Here is a 21,199-nt window from a genome sequence, read left to right as displayed (position 1 = left end):
GGATTCAGTTTATGCAAGTGGTCTGCACCATAAGGAATTAAATTACTTTTGTGAAAAACTTCAAAATGGAAAATTAAATTTTGTGTTTTATATTGGATAGTTGAAATGCTTAGAGAATGGGTACAAATATTTTCACAAAACGAAAAGTTAGATTATCATGAAGTTAAGTGGGCATGAAAAAGTAAACTGACATAGAACACACTGATACACTTTGTAAGTTGATGTATAATATGATTATTTGCTGAGTGTCAGTTGCAGTGCTTCTGGGTTTAAGAAGGTTAAATCAGATCAGGAGACTTTTTACAACCGAGGTCAATGCACACAGTTTATAATGAGGCTTTTTCCAGGCTGCCTGATAAGCAAGTCTGCAATATTTTTGCTTATAAAGCTAGCTCTTTATTACTTGGCAATCAGATGACAAATCCCAAGGTTATATTGTATATGTTGACTTAACATGCCAGGGTATGCATAGTGCTGGGCTGATCCCATTGCTGATAGGGACACACTAGAGTGGCCCACAAAGCAATGTATCATGTTACAGGGTTGCTGTGAGAACTTTTTTCCAGTCCGATAGATAGCAGATTCTCAACACCTATACTCAGTATGCCTCTGCCCGAATGGATCAGGGATCCATTTATTGATTTAAAGTGTTTGATCGTCTCAAGTAGTTTGGCAAGCACCCAGATGTGGAAGGATCAGCTTATCAAGCGGGTTGTTTATTTCCAGACATATCTTTAAGAGAGGGAAGGGAACAAGCCTGCCTGATTATTGGGTTCAGGATCAAACTGGGTGCTCACACTCTGTCACATGAAACAACAAACTCTTGTCACCTGTGTGGGTCTGTCATGTGTTGTGGGTGACATTGAAGCTGCAGTAGAGACATGTCTTTCTGGGTACTATACTTGTCTCTCATACACTTTATCTTCTTAATAACTGTGTATGCATTTTGTGTTCCTCTCAGAGGTTCTGTGGGATTCTCCAGTGGCAATGGAAAGAGGACCAAACGACCTTCTCAAAGACCTAAACTTGCCGATTCTGACAGTCAAGACCAACAATCAGATGACTCTCTCAGAGGATCAGGTGTGTTTACTTTTCTATATCAACCGTTGTAATATCTATTCTATACTGAGACTCTAGTTATACATACATGGAGAGCATACTCTGGTTATTATACCATTTGAAACAATATTTTTTAAGTGGTATAAATAACGTAACTCCCTTCCTAATGTAACTATATATCATGGTACATAGATGCATTATGGATATGCTATGTTGTGATATACTTAACTTATGGTTATAATGAGTGTGTAAATGAGTGAGCTTAGTTTTATGCTGCACTCAGCAATATTCAAGCCATATGGGGAAGGTCTATAATAAATCATGTGATCAACTGCATGAACAACAATCTACACAGTTTGGATACAATGACATGTGTCAACCAAGGCAACAAGTCTGACCGCCCGACCATGTTTGTTGCCTCTTGTGACAAGCATGGGTTACTGAAGATCAGTTCTGACAAGGATCTTCATGGGTCTGTTATAATGAGGTCAAAGCAGCTAGTAATGGTACTTTGTTACAACTGTAGTTCATTGTGTGTATTAACTATATAGTAAGCAGTCAGGACTTAGCAAACACTTTGTTACTTAGTCATTACATCGAAAGAGTGTTTGTTATAAACAGTTTGTCTCCATATTGATTTTGGAGTTAATTGTCACCCATTTATCCAGCATGCTTTCCGCATGCTCAGAACGACTATTCATGTTGATATATCAAAATTATTTAATCATCACAGCATGGTTGGTTTGTTTGGTGTTTTTTAAAAACCCAACAAAATGCATATACAGGATATATTTACATTTTCAATCATATATTGGCACACAAAAAAACTCATCCTGTCAACCTAGATATATATTTGGGTAAATGATATTTAACTTTGTATGTTATCCTTGACACCTCCAGTTGTTGAACTTGAAGTTAGTAAATATTTAGAAATTAGGATGTCAAAAATTGGTAATATTTAAAGAAATTCTGAAAAGGTTGAATTACACTATCCTCTCTTGTGATGATGTTACTCTCTTTGAGATGTGCATAAATATTCTTAACATGCAAACCACAATCAAGTACATAGAAGTATTTAATTTTCTGCATGTTTAGGAGAATTAGTGCTTAGTAATTCTGCATAGTAATAAACAGTTGGACAATTTATTCACAAAAAAATGATAGACAGACATAGTCAGTTGCTGTGTGGTGTAGTGACAAGGACTAGAGGACATATTTATTGTTTATGGTAACGAAAGAATGTATTTGATAAGATTAATTATCAAGTGTGCAGTAACTCAGACCTAGGTGAAATAAATCCCTGATTTGGAATAATGCCCAAACCTTTGTCACCTCGTTCCAAAAGACTGCATTGTATGATCTACTGCTGGTGAGTAACATGTGTGGTGTATAATGAACCTTATAACCTGGGGAAACATGTTGTATATTGCATTATGTTATTGTGTCATTTAACTGAAAGCATTTAACTCCGATTGACCAGAAAAAAATATCGGGGAGAGTTAGTGATTCAGTTGGGTTTATCACTACTTTGAACAGTACTCCAATTACACATGCCAGCCTAATGTGGAAAGAAAGCCTGAAGTGTTGAAGGTCCCGAGCGCAGGCACTTTGAGCGCATGCATGTTGTTGACAAACCTTGAGTCATAATTGTAAATAGAAAAATATTTCAATGTCTTGATACCTGGGGCTGTGTATTGGCAAATAAATTGTATGGCAGTATATTGTGATTCAGGTATGTGTATTGCAATATGTGTTATGATGTATTGGGAACTTAAATGTTTGACAGTGAGTGACACAATTCTGCATGTCAATCCTATATTCTACATTGTAAGTCAGTATACAAATATGTTATGGCTCTGATAACAGCAGTCTCAAAGTTAGGTTGAATAGTCAGGAATTCTATTGTTTTTGTATACCATTTATAGTATTATAGTATGACATTTTTTGTCGTTTAATAATGAAGGAAAACATTTGTTGTGAATAAAAGTATGTGTAGATTTTTATTTAAACCATAAAGATAATCACAGAAACTTCATTTATGTGCTTTATGTTCTTTACCCCCATATCGTTTTAAAAGTGTGTTGTGTTATACCAGTATCCCGATAATACTGTGCAGTTCCATTGTTACTCGTACATAACACAAGACTAGGCAAGAGTATATGTACTACATAAACTGTAAAAAAAAAAGTCAATAAAAGATTGGCCTGAAAAACAAGTGACATTGTCATAAGCAGTTCATCACCAGGTTTTCATTGGAGAAACTAGCTGGTAACTGCCTGAAACGTAATACAGTAAAAATCAGCAGTTACTTGATTACTTAAACATAACATCTTATGGAGAGTCTTAAAGATAAAATACATTCAAATTAATCTTTTGTCTTTGTAGAGATATCAAGCATGTCCAATGTTAGCTCATTATGACACATGTATGTGCCATCAAATGTTTAGATGATTTGTACCAATACCGGTATATTGTGGAATCTGATTTGTGCTGATAAGAAACTCGATAGCCAAACTGGTCAGTAAGAATGTCAAATGATCCTCAGGTTATTACATATGAACAAGTGTTCAGTGTTGTTCATAAAAACTGAATTCTATTAGAAAAATGGCTGTCTTGACATAATGTTATTCAGTAATTGAAATATTTCATGTAAAAAACTTAGGCTGACATTTCTGGCTTGTATCAAAATTGTTTGTCTTCTTTCAGCTAATCACTCAAGGCAGTCCTCAAGACCTGGCTCAGGCACCAGGCGCAGAAAACGCCCTGTGTCAAAGCGTAAAGGGAGGCACCATAGCTCAGATGAATATCAAAGTTCAGACACTGATGGTGTCTTTTCTGATGATTCACTGACTCAGTCAGATGGAAAGCAACGTCCTCACCCTGAAGATAATGCAGCAACATTAGAAGAATTCTCAAACTTTACTAATTCAATGGACCAGTTGACAGCTGGCTTGGGTTTGGTGAACAGTGATGGATCTCATCAGTGTGATGTGCCTGCTTTGGACTTAGGAACTGTCATACAGAGATTTTCTCAATCTTCACAAGATGGAGTTTTATTTCAAGGACTTGGTGACAACCTAGAGTTAGAAGCAGAAAACAGGGACAAGGACAGTGCAAATGTTGTCTCAGGTAATGGTGGAGTGTCAACGGATTTCACTCAGACTGAAGGTGGAAGTGTACAGATGAGGCGGTCTCCTGTTAACATGTGGAGCTCAGAGGAAGGAGATTCTCTGTCACCTGTACCCTCTTCTGTTTCGCAGGAGCAGTTATACACTCGAGGTACAAGGGTTGCGTCCAAACGATCTAACTTGACCGTCACTCCAACCGTCGTGTGGACAAATTGTGAACAATCAGATTTGACTAATGACTGCAAGAACACTGAAAATACAGGTGCTCTATCATTTGTTTCCAAAACTGGTCAAAAGGGTGAAAGTGAAAATTCAGTGGATAGAGACAATTCAGATTCAGTAACTACGAGCAGAAATGACAAGTCAAGAAGTACTATCAAATATGAAGTCACCATCAATGAAGATAAAACAGACATTAGTTACAATGTTGAAAAAACGGAATACAGAACATATGGATTAAAACCAAAAGCTGTCTCTGGTGGACAGGTAGAAAAGGCTACAGCCATTATTCCAGATAGTATCAACATCAACCTTACAGAGACAAAAACATTCCAAACAGAAGACAGGTATGAGTCTGTTACGAAAGAAAAAGTATTGTTACAAAAGGGTGATAGAAGTGGTAATCATGACACAGGTGTGATTGTGACAGAGAAACTGTATGAGTCTAACCATTCACTTGAGTGTGAGGATGTACAAGGGGACTCAAGTGTTAGCAGAGGAAGTTCAGTGGAGCGGCAGATTGTTGAAGAGGATTTCAATTCTGCTGCTTATGTCTATGAGGAAGATACAAAACTTGGGCAACGTGAGCAGGGAGCTGAAGGGAATGTGGGTTCTGAGTATGCAGTAGATCCTATGAACAGTACCACTTCTGTCTCTGAAGAAAATGTTTTGACAAATGAAGACAGTGAAGGTCCTGGAAGTTACATGAGTGTTGTTAGTAATTCTGAAACCATAACTGGGTCTGGTGAAAATTGTGAAGTAGAAAAGGAGTATTCTGATGGACCTTGTGACATAAGTGATGATAGTTTAGATGCAGTATCTGATTCTTCTGGGGATCAGAGGACAACACTTCTGCCTGGAAACTCTGGTTCACAAGGCATGAGTGAAGGTTCTCCAGGTGACCAAAGTCGTTTGGGTACTTCAGGTACTGACAGTCATAGAGAACTACATCAATGGCAGACAGAAACTTTGCAAGTGGGAGAGACTGAACCCTTGAATGCTGAGGATGTGGATCTTAACCTACAAGATAGATCTTATTCACCATGGGTTGTAATAGGAAGAGCATCCACTGAATACATTGATGATAATTTCAGAGTGGATGCAGCACCCTACTCAAGAGAACCTATTGTTGATTTACATCTGGTTGAACAAAATTCTGTCTTCCCAAGTTCTTCAGAGAGCACCATCCATGTTCATGAGAACAAAACATCATTTCCTGAAACCATCAAACAGTCATTTATCAATTCAAACACAGGGAATTCTGACAAAGAAGCTCTATATTTTGCTGATAGTCAGGGTGTGTTAGCTGGTATGAATGACATGACTTTACCTTATGTCTCCGATAACACATTTGGAAAAGATGAACCATCAAAGTCTTCTAATGAGACAGATGTTAAGCATCGTATGGCTTCCTTGCAGTCTTTGACTAGCATTGGTAGAGCTTCAGCAACATTCCTACAGGACATACCTGAAGACAGTTCAGATGATGAACAATCAAGGACCAAATATGTTCATGAGTGTGATTGGGAGAACAAGACAAAGGGCATAGGTAGTTCTGTTATAGGGGAATTGTCTCAAGAAGACTCTGAAAAAGGACATATGACTACTTCTGATATGGATAACAAAAGTAATATTATGGGAGACAGAAGTCATAATGTGAATTCACAACCCCAAGAAATGTTTTCAGAAGATGGCAGTTTAAATAGTACGGGTACAGAACAGAACTTACCTTCTTCCAGTGACCAAAGTCCTGATAGTACATCCTTAAAGTTTGAAATGAATACTGAGGGAGATAAAGGGATGCTTGAACTGACAACAAAAACATTCACTCATGAGTCTGAAAGTGTTCCTATAGAGCAGGCTGGTAGTAGTGAAGTGGCTCAAGATACCAAGATAGATGGTACTGGGGTACTGAGCACTGAACGTCCCCTGAAGGATGACTTAGAACAATCATCAATGACCTTTATTCCCCAGCTTTCGTGTGATGTGAATGTCATTCAAGAGAAACAGTTAGGGAGTGCAGATAGTCTGGCACCTGAAAGTAAAGTTGGCATCATACAACCATCAGTAATTGAATGCAGTGGGAATATACCTAGTGAGGCTGTATCTACTGGTGAAAGAAAAGCGAGGACCCAAACTGGTGTGCCAACATCACCATGTCAAAATACAACGGAAGAAAATCAAGTTTCTGGCATATTACTTGGGGTAGATCCTATCACTGATGTGCCTGAAGATGATAGTCAAAGTTGCAGACAGTCCTCAGCTCCAACCAAAGCTATAGACTTTGTTCTATCTGAGAACAGGATTCTACCAGACAGTTTATCAGACAGTAGTTTCAGTAATGTTGGTGATGAGCATGTACATCATGAAGCTACCAGGGAATGTCCAGCAGAATCACCTGTTACTGTACATTATGGTGAAGACCAAACAAGTAGCCAACATCAGCAATGTCATGTACAGCCAGACAGAAAAAGCACCAAAACATCTGATGATCTCAAGGAAGACACACAAGTAATGGATGTGTATGTTTCCAATGATCAGAGAAACAGGCAACAGACTGTTGGAAAGGAAGCTGGTGCTGACAGAGAAGGCATACAATGGTCTAATGAATTCACACTTGTTGATGACAAGGAGGTTCCTGCACATTTTGACTCAAAGAAAATGGCTAGTTACAAGGATCACACACAGAAGTTCGACACTGAGACAGATACAGTTCATGTATCTGATGAAGACAGGAAAGCATCTGGAGATGGTGACCTGAAACAAGCTGACTACAGGAAAGACACACAGGCACATGCTGTATTGCTATCTAATGATCACAGAAGTGGGCAGAGGAATTTTGAGAAGAAAGAAGCTGAAGCACCCCGAGAAAATACACAAACATCTTCAATACCTGAAAATGTTGATGTTGACCAGAATGAATCAGATGAATGTGCTCAAGACATAAAAACAGTTGATCTTTGCATCCCTCAAGATCACAGTTTTGGCCAAAAGAATCTTGATCAGGACATGTCTTATGAAGCATCATCTGTACCTGAAAGTGATGACGAGAGACAGGTTGAGCTGAAGGTAGCTGATTCTCTTCAGGAAGTCCAAGAAACATCTTCTGATCAAAATATTGATGGTAAGATAACTGATGCTCTCCAAAAAGCCAGAAAAACATCTTCTGTGCCTGAACCTGATGACAGCAGACAAGCGCCCACAGATAGTAAGGAGGAAGAATCTGATGATTACAGGGAACACACAGAGACTGTGGATATCTTTTTATCTGATGATCAAAGAATTGGGCAACATATTGGCAAGATGGAACCTGGCACTCACCAAGAAACTACACCAGCTGTTCATGTACATGTTTCGGGTGATGTGGAGAATGCACCATCAGATGTTGTCCAGAAGGGGACTGATAATTACAGGGAACATACAGAGACTGTGGATATCTTTTCATCCGATGATCAAAGAATTGGGCAAGAGAGTAGTACGTTGGAACCAGGTACTCATCAAGAAACAGGACCAGCTGTTCATCTGTATGTTTCTGATGATGTGAAAAATGCACCCGCAGATATTGACCAGAAGGAGGCTGATGATAACAAGGAACCCATGAATCAGAAAGAATATAGGGAACACACAGAGTTTGTGGACATTTTCGTAGCTGATGATCAAAGGATTCGGGAACAGAGCAGATGGATGGGACCTGGTACACACCAAGAAACAAGTCCAGCAGTTCATCAGTTTATTACTGATGATGTGAAGAATACACCTCCATTTGTTGTCCAGGAGGCTGATGATTACAGGGAACACTCAGAGACAATTGATTTGTTTATATCTGATGATCAAAGAATTCATCAAGACAATGATGGGAAGATATCAGATGCTGTCCAGACAGCCAGAGACACGTCTTCTGTGCCTGAATCTAATGACAGCAGAAAAGCATCTACAGATGTTAACCAGGAGGAAGCTGATGATTACAGGGAACAGACACAGACAGTTGACTTGTTCATATCTGATGATCAAAAACCTCAACAGCAGAATGATGGGAAGGTGGCTGGTGCTCTCCAAACACCTAGAGAAACATTTGTGCCAAGACCTGATGACAGCAGAAAGGCATCTACAGATGGTGACGAGGAGGAAGCTGATGATTACAGGGAACACTCAGAGACAATTGATTTGTTTATATCTGATGATCAAAGAATTCATCAAGACAATGATGGGAAGATATCTGATGCTGTCCAGACAGCCAGAGACACGTCTTCTGTGCCTGAATCTAATGACAGCAGAAAAGCATCTACAGATGTTAACCAGGAGGAAGCTGATGATTACAGGGAACACGCACAGATAGTTGACTTGTTCACATCTGATGATCAAAAACCTCAACAGCAGAATGATGGGAAGGTGGCTGGTGCTCTCCAAACACCTAGAGAAACGTTTGTGCCAAGACCTGATGACAGCAGAAAGGCATCTACAGATGGTGACGAGGAGGAAGCTGATGATTACAGGAAACACGTAGAGACAGTTGATTTGTTCGTATCTGACAGTGAAAGCCTGCAACAACAGAAAGATGGGAAGATATCTGATGCTGTCCAGACAGCCCAAGACATATCATCTGTGCCTGAAACTGATGCCAAAAGAATAACATCTACTGATCAGGAGCAGGACGAATCTGATGGGTACACACAGAGGGAACATACAGAGACAATTGACTTGTTCATATCTGATGATCAAAGACTTCGACAGCCGAATGATGGGAAGGTAGCTGACACTCTCCAGACAACTGGAGAAACATCTGTGCCAGGACCTGATGGCGGCACAAAATCATCTACAGATGTTGACCAAGAGGAAGCTGATGATTACAGGGAACACACAGAGACTATTGATTTGTTTATATCTGATGATCGAAAACTTCGACAGCAGAATGATGGGAAGGTAGCTGACACTCTCCAAACAACTCGAGAAACAGCTCTGCCAGCACCTGATGGGAAGATATCTGATGCTGTCCACACACACCAAGACACATCTTCTGTGCCTGAAACTGATGCCAAAAGAAAATCATCTACAGATGTTTACCAGGATGAATCTGATGGGTACACACAGAGGGAACATACTAAGACAGTTGGCTCGTTCATATCTGATGATCAAAGACTTCAACAACACAATGATGGGAAGATAGCTGACACTCTCCAGAAAGCCAAAGATACACATCTTCCTGAATCTAATGACAGCAGAAAAGCGTCTACAGATGTTAAGCAGAAGGAAGCTGATGATTACAGGGAACACACACAGACAGTTGATTTGTTTATATGTGATGATCAAAGACCTCAACAGCAGAATGATGGGAAGGTGTTTGGTTCTCTCCAAACAACTAGAGAAACATCTGTGCCAAGACCTGATGACAGCAGAAAGGCATCTACAGATGTTGACCAGGAAGAAGCTGATGATTACAGGGAACATGTAGAGACTGTTGATATTTTTGTATCTGATGATCAGAGAATTGGACAACAGAGCAGTAAGATGGAACCTAGTACTCACCAAGCCATGAGACCAGGTGACCATGTATATGCTTCTGATGGCATGAAGAATGCACCCTCAACAGTTGTCCAGAAGGAAGCTGATGATTACAGGGAACACACGGAGACTGTGGATATTTTTGTAGCTGATGATCAAAGAACTGAACAACAGAATGTATCTACAGAAGGTGATGATTTCAGGGAACACACAGAGACTGGTGATGATTTCAGAGAGCACACAGAGACTGTAAATATCTTTGTGGGTGATGATCAAAGAATTGGGCAGCTGCATGGATCTACAGAAGGAGATTATTACAGGGAACACACAGAGACAATTGATTTGTTTATATCTGATGATCAAAGAATTGGACAACAGGAAGATGGGAAGACAGCTGATGCTGCCCGCACAAGCACTGAAACACCCCCCATGCTTGAAACTAATGATAGCAGAAAACCATCTAGAGATGTTGGTCAGGAGGAAACTGATGACTACAGGGAACACACAGAAACTGTGGATATTAATGTATCTGATGATCAGAGAATTGGACAACAGAATGTATTTACAGAAGGTGATGATTTCAGGGGACACACAGAGACAGTTGATTTGTTCATATCTGATGATCAAAGAATTGGACAACAGAGTGATGGGAAGACAGCTGATGCTGCCCGCACAACCATTGAAACGCCTGCCATGCCTGAAACTAATGATAGCAGAAAACCATCTGCAGATGTTGATCAGGAGGAAGCTGATGACGACAGGGAACACACAGAAACTGTGGATATTATTGTATCTGATGATCAGAGAATTGGACAACAGAATGTATTTACAGAAGGTGATAATTACAGGGAACACACAGCGACAATTGATTTCTTCATATCTGACAATCAAAGACTTCGACAACAGAGTGATGGGAAGGTAGCTGGTGCTCTCCAAAAAACTGGAGAAACATCTCCTGTGCCTGAAACTGATAACAGGAGAAAAGCAACTATGGATGGTGACAAGGAGGAAGCTGATGAATCTCGGGAACACACAGAAACAATTGATTTGTTCATATCTGACAATCAAAGACTTCAGCAACAGAATAATGGGAAGATATCTGATGCCTTCTGCACAGCCCAAGACGCATCTGCACTTGAAACTAATGCCAGAAGAAAAGCATCTACACATCAGGATGAATCTGATAGTTACAGGGAACACACAGAGACAACTGACTTGTTCATATCTGATGATCAAAGAGTACAGCAACAAAGTGATAGGAAGATATGTGATGCTATCCACACAGACAGAGAAACATCTCCTGTGCCTGAAACTGATAACAGCAGAAGAGCAATTACAGATGTTGACCAGGAGGAAGCTGATGATTACAGGGAACACACAGAGACTGTTGATATTTTTGTATCTGATGATCAGAGAATTGGACAACAGAGCAGTAGGATGGAACATAGTACTCACCAAGAAACAAGACCAGCTGTTCATATATGTGCTTCTGATGGTGTGAAGAATACACCTTCAACAGTTGACCAGAAGGAAGCTGATTACAGGGAACACACAGAAACTGTTGATATTTTTGTGAGTGATGGTCCAAGAATTGGGCAGCAGCATGGATTTACAGAATGTAATAATTACAGGGAACACATAGAGACTATTGACATTTTCATATCTGATTATCAGAGAATTCGACAACAGGAAGATGGGAAGATATCTGATGCTCTCCACACAGCTAGAGAAACACCTCCCAGTGCTGAAACTAATGACAGGAGAAAAGCAACTACAGACGTTGACCAGGAGGAAGCTGACAATTACAGGGAACACACTGAGACAATTGATTTGTTCCTGTCTGATGATCAGACAATTCAACAACTGAATGATGGGAAGACAGATTATGCTCTCCACACCGCCCGAGACACATCTTTTGTGCCTGAAACTGATAAGAGCAGAAATGGATCTACAGATGTTGACCAGCAGGAAGCTGATGATTACAGGGAACACACCATGACCATTGATTTGTTCACATCTGATGATCAAAGAAATCAACAACTAAATGATGGGAAGATATCTGATGCTGTCCACACAGCCCGAGATACATCTTCTGTGCCTGAAACTGTTGCCGAAAGGAAAGCATCTACATATGTTGATCAGGAGGAAGCTGATGACTACAGGGAACACACAGAGACTGTTGATATTTTTGTATCTGATGATCAGAGCATTGGACAACAGAAAGTGTCCACAGAAGCTGATGATTACAGGGAACACACACAGAGAATTGATTTGTTCATATCTCACGACCGAAGACTCGAACAACAGAATGATAGGAAGATACATGATGCTGTCCACACAGCCAGAGAAACATCTCCTGTGTCTGAGACTGGTGACAGCAGAAGTGCGATTACAGATGTTGATCAGGAGGAAGCTGATGAGTACAGGGAACACACAGAGACTGTTGATATTTTTGTGTCTGATGATCAGAGAATTGGGCAACAGAGCAGTAGGATGGAACCTACTCTTCAAGAAACGAGACCAGGTGTCCATGTATATGCTTCTGATGGTATGAAGAATGCACCTTCAACAGCTGACCAGAAGGAAGCTGATTATTACAGGGAACACACAGAGACTGTGGATATTTTTGTAGCTGATGATCAAAGAACTGGACAACAGAATGTATGTACAGAAGGTGATGATTTCAGGGAACACACAGAGACTGTTGACATTTTTGTATCTGATGATCAGAGAATTAGACAACAGAGCAGTAGGATGGAACCTACTCTTCAAGAAGCGAGACCAGGTGTCCATGTATATGCTTCTGATGGTATGAAGAATGCACCTTCAACAGCTGACCAGAAGGAAGCTGATTATTACAGGGAACACACAGAGACTGTGGATATTTTTGTAGCTGATGATCAAAGAACTGGACAACAGAATGTATGTACAGAAGGTGATGATTTCAGGGAACACACAGAGACTGTTGACATTTTTGTATCTGATGATCAGAGAATTGGACAACAGAGCAGTAGGATGGAACCTACTCTTCAAGAAACGAGACCAGGTGTCCATGTATATGCTTCTGATGGTATGAAGAATGCACCCTCAACATTTGTCCAGAAGGAAGCTGATGATTACAGGGAACACACGGAGACTGTGGATATTTTGGTAGCTGACAATCAAAGAACTGGACAACAGAATGTATCTACAGAAGGTGATGATTTCAGGGAACACACAGAGACTGTAAATATTTTCGTGGTTGATGATCAAAGAATTGGGCAGCTGCATGGATCTACAGAAGGAGATTATTACAGGGAACACACAGAGACAATTGATTTGTTTATATCTGATGATCAAAGAATTGGACAACAGGAAGATGGGAAGATATCTGATGCTGCCTGCACAACCATTGAAACACCTCCCATGCTTGAAACTAATGATAGCAGAAAACCATCTACAGATGTTGATCAGGAGGAAACTGATGACTACAGGGAACACACAGAAACTGTGGATATTAATGTATCTGATGATCAAATAACTGGACAACATAATGCATCTACAGAAGGTGATGATTTCAGGGAACACACAGAGACAATTGATTTGTTCATATCTGACAATCAAAGACTTCATCAACAGAATGATGGGAAGTTATCTGATGCTATTCACACACCCAGAGAAACACATCCTGTGCCTGAAAGTGACGCCAGCAGAAAAGCAGCTACAGATGTCAACCAAGAGGAAGCTGATGAATACAGGGTACACACAGAGACAATTGATTTGTTCATATCTGATGATCAAAGACTACAGCAACAGAATGATGGGAAGATATCTGATGCAGTCCAGACATCCAGAGACACGTCTTCAGTGCCTGAATCTAATGACAGCAGAAAAGCATCTGCAGATGTTAACCAGGAGGAAGCTGATGATTACAGGGAACAGACACAGACAGTTGATTTGTTCACATCTGATGATCAAAAACCTCAACAGCAGAATGATGGGAAGGTGGCTGGTGCTCTCCACACAACCAGAGAAACATCGCCTGTACCTGAGTCTGGTAACAGCACAAAAGCACCTTCAGATGTTGACCAGGAGGAAGATGATGATTACATGGAAGACACAGAGACAATTGATTTGTTTCTATCCAATTATCGCAAAAGTTGGCAACAGACTGCTAAGAAGACCCATCGAACTCACCAAAGAGACACTGTCACAGATAATGCACATGGAGCTGAGAATGAACATCATGATGAAGCATCTACTGATCAGGATCAGGACGAATATGATGGGTACACACAGAGGGAACATGCGGAGACAATTGACTTGTTCATATCTGATGATCAAAGACTTCAACAGCCGAATGATGGGAAGGTAGCTGACACTCTCCAGACAACTAGAGAAACATTTGTGCCAGGACCTGATGACAGCAGAAAAGTATCTACAGATGTTGACCAAGAGGAAGCTGATGATTATAGGGAACACACAGAGACAATTGATTTGTTTATATCTGATGATCAAAGACTTCAACAGCAGACTGATGGGAAGGTAGCTGACACTCTCCACACAACTAGAGATACAGTTGTGCCAGGACCTGATGACAGCAGAAAAGTATCTACAGATGTTGACCAAGAGGAAGCTGATGATTACAGGGAACAGACACAGACAGTTGATTTGTTCACATCTGATGATCAAAAACCTCAACAGCAGAATGATGGGAAGGTGGCTGGTGCTCTCCAAACAACTAGAGAAACAGTTGTGTCAGGACCTGATGACAGCAGAAAAGTATCTACAGATGTTGTCCAGGAAGAAGCTGATGATTACAGGGAACACACAGAGACAATTGATTTGTTCATATCTAGTGATCACAGAATTCAACAGCAGAAAGTTGAGAACGAGCCTGAAGCCCTCCAAGCAGACACAAGAACAAAGGGTATCTTTGATACTAAAAGTCACAAAGTGGAACCGCTTATCACTGATCACATGGGTTTATATGCAAAGTGGGAAACGGCAGACAGTTTTTTCCCAAAAGAAAATGCGCAGTCACTGATGAAAAGTAAAGAAATATCCGGAAAAGAGTCTGAGAATACTTCTACAAATGCTGATGTGGAGCAGCATGCTAACTTTAGAAATTCAGCAAACATTACAACCACTTGGATTCATGGTCAAACTGCTGGATATAGTGCAAGCCTGCAGTTGCCAATGGACAATACAAATTATCCATCTAACCTGGAAGAAAACTCTGTTTCTTGTTGTGTAACAGACTCAGGTAGCAGTCATGGGATTGAAAGTGCACCCTATGAAAACAAGAAAAACAGTGATAGCAATTTTCGCCAAGATGCCCTAGGTGATGTTCCTTATTCTCAGCATCATGTGGATGTTAGTCCCTATGATGCCACAAGTAACACCCAGTCCTTACACCACGAAGCATCAGTTGTGAGAACAGAGAAGCCCAGAGATGATCGTGTTTCAGAGTCAAGCAGTAAAATGACAAGTCCACAGATGTCATGCAGACCTTTCTCTCAAATGCCGTCCACTACTTTCCTAAAACCTGTAATATCTGGATCAGAGCCAAGTCTGTCAGTGCATAATGCGAAAACAAAAGAGGACAGGGACATTTTAGAACTTGTTTCAAACATTGACAGTATTGAAACTGAAACTGAAAGAAAAGCATTGCGTAAGGAAGTTAAAGAAGAAATTAAGAAGCTGAAACACAGGGATCAAAGTGACTCTGCCATAAGTTCTGACTACACAGACCTTGAAATTTTGTCACCAAGAAGTAGCCAAAGCAAAGACCAAGACTCACCAAAACATATCTACCAACATGAAGTTCAAATTGGACAAACATTCCATCAAACAACGCCACGTAGAGACTTCCTGACATTAGTTGCCAAGGATGAAGTACAGGAAAGGGTCTCACTGAAAGATTCAGGAAATGTGTATGATGCAGATGAAGTAGACCTGCCAGAAAGAGAAGGTTACTTATGGGGAGTAAAACAGACAAGAAACCGGCCAGACATTAAAGTGCTGCAAGCTGTGGAAACAGGTATGACAATCCAGACTCAAACTGAAGATAGCCGTCAAGGAGTCATGGATGATGTGGAAGAAAATGAGACAGTTATCCCTGATAATAGAGATGAGAGTCACAACACAAATAGTCGAGACCTTGAAGATTTAACTAATCAACATGCATCTTCTGAGGATAGAGACAGTTCATACAGACTCTCCTCTCATTACCAACCCGCCTCAGTGGGTCCAAGTGTATCAAATAGGATAACTATAGGTCAAGGACGTGACGCTGACTGGCAGACTGAGAAAAGTTCTGAGAAAAGGAAGGTAATGGTACATTCTTCTCATTCAGTAGGTGGAGATGATTCCCAGGGTCTTCCAAGAGCAGCATCAGCTAATACTGTTCATAAATACATATCCTATGAAAGTCAGCATGCAGCTTCTGTTGATAGGACAATGCAGGCATCTGAAAGTGCTGTTTTGGAACTAAAGGCTCCATCAGTGACTGAAAAATCATCAAGACAGATCTCTGAGGTTAGTCTGCAAAATGAGAGCGTCACAGATTTACACAAAGTTGCAAGACAAAACATTGAACACAGCTCTGCACAATTTCAATCTTTTCAAGACCTTGTTGAACCCTCCAATAACAGGCAGGCAGAGTCAACTCAGGTATATTCATCTCCCCTGATGTCTCAAAGTTCTCAAGCAGACTATTTGTCTCTCCCAAGTGTACATCATGTTTCTCAGTGGAGTCAGACATGTGTTTCTAATGAGGGCACTACACAGACAGATCACATTGGAATTAATGTAACTACAGCTGGAATCCAAACAGATCAAGAGGACATTACTCCTCATGTCAGCATGAAGTCGCAGACATCTCAGACTATTGAGACTGTGTTTGGAAATCAAGCACCTCCTACATCAAGATTTATGGCAAGCCGAGCCATGAGGCATCAACCACCACACCAACTACCCCCAGATGTAGGCGACCTGCATCGAGATTTTTCGTCAGATGAAGAATATCTCCTCACCAGGAGGGATTCAGGATTTAGCTCTCTGGCAAATTCGCCATCTGTTATCTCATTTGTGTCGAACAGAAGCTATCTGTCCAGTGTGTCAACACAGACAGAAAGCCGAGTTATCCATAAGTCTAGCTCAGCAAGTCAAACACCCAACAGAAATCATCCACAATTTGACAATGAGAGATTTGCGAGACAAGGACAGATTTCCAGTGTGTTGTATACAAGTAATGAACACAGACAGACATTGTTCCCAGATGAGAGTCAGAACACCGATGGCTCACCACTAACTCAAATTCAAAGACAATATCAGAATGAGAGATTGTGTGATGCATCTGCACAGACTAATTCTTCTTCTGGTGGTAGGATGACAAACTCTGAAACTCAGACAGTATCAGTTTATCCTTTTATACAGAGAGGTACAGAAAGTGTTGATCAGTACCATGCAAGACCACATCACTTGGAATACCAAGAACAACATCCAGTAGAAGGAAGAGTAGATCTTGTTAACTACAGATCAGTTGAAGGTTTGTCATTAAGTAGATCATTGCAACAATATGGCATGATAGAAACACGCACCCAAAATGGTGCCAGACCATATTCAGTCAATACACAAACTGATAGCATGTCACTAACCCAACATGGTGAGATCATGTCCAACAACAACAGGACAGACAGTTTGGCAGCATGTTCACCAGTATTGTCAGACACCACCACCCTGCTAACAAGCAGTGCTCAAACAGATTCAGAATTTTTTCTCCCCATGGATGAGGAGGGTGATGGGAAGGTCCAACAATCTACAATGCAGGATGCCTCCATATCTACTGACTTCACAGATTTTGTAACAAGAGATTCAATCATGTTCTCAGAAGTGAACAACCAGCTAACAAGAAGTGCTCAAACAGATTCAGAGTCTTTCCTCCCTAGCAGTGAGGAGGGTGATGGGAAGGTCCAACAATCTACAATGCAGGATGCCTCCGTATCTGCTGACTTCACAAATTACATGACAAGAGGTTCAACCATGTTCTCAGAAGTGAACAACCGACTAACAAGAAGTGCTCAAACAGATTCAGAATTGTTCCTCCCTAGCAGTGAGCAGGGTGATGGGAAGGTCCAACAATCTACAATGCAGGATGCCTCCGTATCTGCAGACTTCACAAATTACACGACAAGAGATTCAACCATGTTCTCAGAAGTGGATGGCCAGCTAACAAGAAGTGCTCAAACAGATTCAGAATTGTTCCTTCCCAGCAATGAGGGTGATGGGATGTTCCAACAGGCTAAAATGCAGGATGCCTCCGTATCTGCAGACTTCACAAATTATGTGACAAGAGGTTCATCCATGTTTTCAGAAGTGGACAGCCAGCAATCAAGAAGTGCTCAAACAGATTCAGAATTCATTGTCTCCAGTGATGATGATGGTGATGAGAAAGTACAACAATCTGAAATTCAGGATGCCTCTGTATCAGCAGACTTTGCAGACTATGACAGTGTGACAAGAGGTTCAACCATGTTCTCAGAGGCCGACAGCCAGCTATCAAGAAGTGCTCAAACAGACTCAGAATTGTCTGTCTCCAGTGATGACGATAGTGATAGGGAAGTTCAACAACCTGCAGTGCAAGATGCCTCTGTATCTGTAGACCTTACAGACTATGTTGGTGTTGGTGTACAAACTGATGACAAACAGGAATCATTAGATGCAAGCTCATCCAGTTTTTGGGCCCAAACAAAAGCGGATAAGTCTCAGACGGAAAAGTCATCTGAGACAAGAACCAGTGTTCAAACAGACAGTGATATTTATGGCACAGATACATTTGGAATTTCTGACAGTAGGATTTCAATGAACCAGGAATGTGGATCAGATTTGCATAAAAATATTGCTAATGTTTCAAGTTCAGGACCTGATTATCATCATGAGGTGACATTGGTATCAAGAAGCCTAAAAGTAACTGAAGCAAGTAATTTAGATTCTTCACTAAAAACAATTCCAGGTACATTTACAGATGAGGAATCTCCTCAAGATCATAATATTATGAGTGATAGAAGTTCCATAAGAAATATGCATGAATTGTCTCTTCCACCTGTGCTAACATCTGTGAGCAAAGACATTGATGGGCTTAGACAAGAACATTCACGGATGATGGAACTTTTGGAAAGGTCACGTGAAAAGTCCACAACTCTGTCACCAAAATCAAAAGGGTCCCCACAATCCTCAACCTCAAGTAGCATGTCTCCAGTTACAGTCATTGAACAAGGTGGTTCAAACAATGGCAGCTTGCAAGGCAGTCCACCAGAGACTCAGAGAGATAGACCAGCACATGCTGATGAGCAAAATTCACAACTGAACCGAGAAGAAATACTGAAGTCATTGGAAGTTGAGGACCTTACTCTGAGAATTGGAACTGCAGCTGAACAATCCTGTGAGACTTCAAGTAACAGCTTTGAACATGAAAATCAAAAAATAAGTGTCTTGCCATCTGATTCTTCTGATCAGAATTTTGATACAGCAACACTGATGAACAAGAATATAAGCAGTGAAAGGGATGGTGAAAAGAAACAGTCAAATATGACAGAATCGAAAACTATGAGTGCTAGCACATGTGAAGCAACTCAAACAACTGAACCTGTTTCAGTAAATGACTGCTCACAGACTCCACATCCACGAGCAAGTGCAACCCAGACATCCTACAAAATTGATCATTTGAACAGCCTCAGTCCTCCTCAGATCCATGTTGATATAAATGATGAGGATGTCGTTGAAGACATTCTCAGTGACAACTCTACTACACCCTGTATGTCACCATCAGCTGTGCCAGAGATAATAGATGACAACAGCTATGTGTCATCCAGTGGTAATCCACCACACACCAGATCAAGCAGGAGCTATGTGAGCACAGGAGTGGAGGCATGTGTAGATAGTTCTGATGAGTTCACACAGACAGATTATGAAGATTCCACCTTGGACTCAAGCTTTAGCAGTGACAAATATCGTCAGACCTCTGTGAAGTCAACATCAACTGACTCTGTCAGAATTCAGTCAGAACTGGAAAGACTTGAAAGGGAACGAATAGAAATCATCGAGCTATTATCATTGAATTACTTGCCCTCAAGCCTCACTGTGGAGCTGCTGGAAGCAAAGATGAACTATTGCATTGGACAGACAGATATGTTACTTGCCTCTCTGGAAGATTCATGGGATAAAGAATATACTGAACTAACATCAAGTGATGCTGGGCTAAGCAGAGTCACCAAAGAATATGTTTCCAATTACAAACAGCAATTCAATGAGTCAAGACGGGAAATGGCAGCTGTTATTGAAACAAAGCAGCGTCTGAAATCTCGAGGCAGAGGAAGGAGGAAGGCCAGGAACAGTGACATCCTAAAGATGAAAAGAAGAGCTGAGATCGAGTCATTCAAACTGGAGAGATTACGGGAACAAGAAATGCATCAGAGAACTCGTAGTTACAGTCCTCTAAAAGAATATGTACCTGAGACCACTGGGAGAGGAAGGAGTTCTCCAGGCTCTGAACAATCTTCACAGGAATTTACCCCCAAGTATATGACACCCAAGCAACGCAAGAAGCACCTTATCAACCTCAGGAAGAAGATAGTAGCGGAGTCAGAGGATGAACTTCATCATCTCAGATCAAGATCAGTGTCACCAATATCAGACTACTACTTGACTGAATCCCGATACTCACTGAATTCCTCCAGAGAATCCAGCTTCTCCCCTGACAGAACACTTTCCCCTCAAATGTACAATCACCATGGCTACAATACACATGCAACAAATGAATCAAGGGACATTTATATGGAGTCAATGTACAGACCCCACAGTACTGGATCCATCTACAGTCGCTACAGCGCTGACCGTCCCCCTTCTCGAAGCGTGTCGGCAGCCCAGATCATGTCGAATGGTGTTGACCCTGATCTGATGATACAGGAGTCTACCATCATCAGACAGCTGAACCAGCGGCAGATTCTGGAAGCACAATCGTCACTCAGGCAACTGGAAGCTAGGCAGAGACTTATGACAATGCCCATGACGAGGTGTGTATTAGGGAAATATATACATTATACCATTGTTATATGTTTTGTAATGATTCACTCATCAATATGCCAGCTCTGTGGCTCTGTTCCGTAAGTCTGACTGAAAAATACACTAATTAATATCACAAACATCAGTCTATGCAACTGGGAGTCAGTCATGTGAGCCAAGTTAATCTGGACCAGACAGTACAGTCATTAATATCATGAGCATCAATGTACACAATTTGCGTGCAACAAGTG

The 21,199-nt window shown here is 40.9% G+C and overlaps 1 protein-coding gene across 1 annotated transcript in view; it reads left to right on the top strand.

Annotated features, from left to right (window-relative positions):
* LOC137295256 (uncharacterized) overlaps positions 1-21,199 on the top strand; it is an 82,991-nt gene that overhangs the window by 57,651 nt on the left and 4,141 nt on the right. The window contains exons 25-26 of the mRNA XM_067826574.1: positions 962-1,080; positions 3,766-20,959. Coding sequence (XP_067682675.1) covers positions 962-1,080; positions 3,766-20,959 — 17,313 coding nt within the window. The remainder of the gene's footprint in view (positions 1-961; positions 1,081-3,765; positions 20,960-21,199) is intronic.

Source organism: Haliotis asinina, chromosome 8 (assembly GCF_037392515.1).
Source record: "Haliotis asinina isolate JCU_RB_2024 chromosome 8, JCU_Hal_asi_v2, whole genome shotgun sequence".
Classification (NCBI taxonomy): domain Eukaryota; kingdom Metazoa; phylum Mollusca; class Gastropoda; order Lepetellida; family Haliotidae; genus Haliotis; species Haliotis asinina.
Note: the sequence above shows the minus strand (reverse complement) of the source record. Positions and strands in the feature narration are given on the sequence as shown.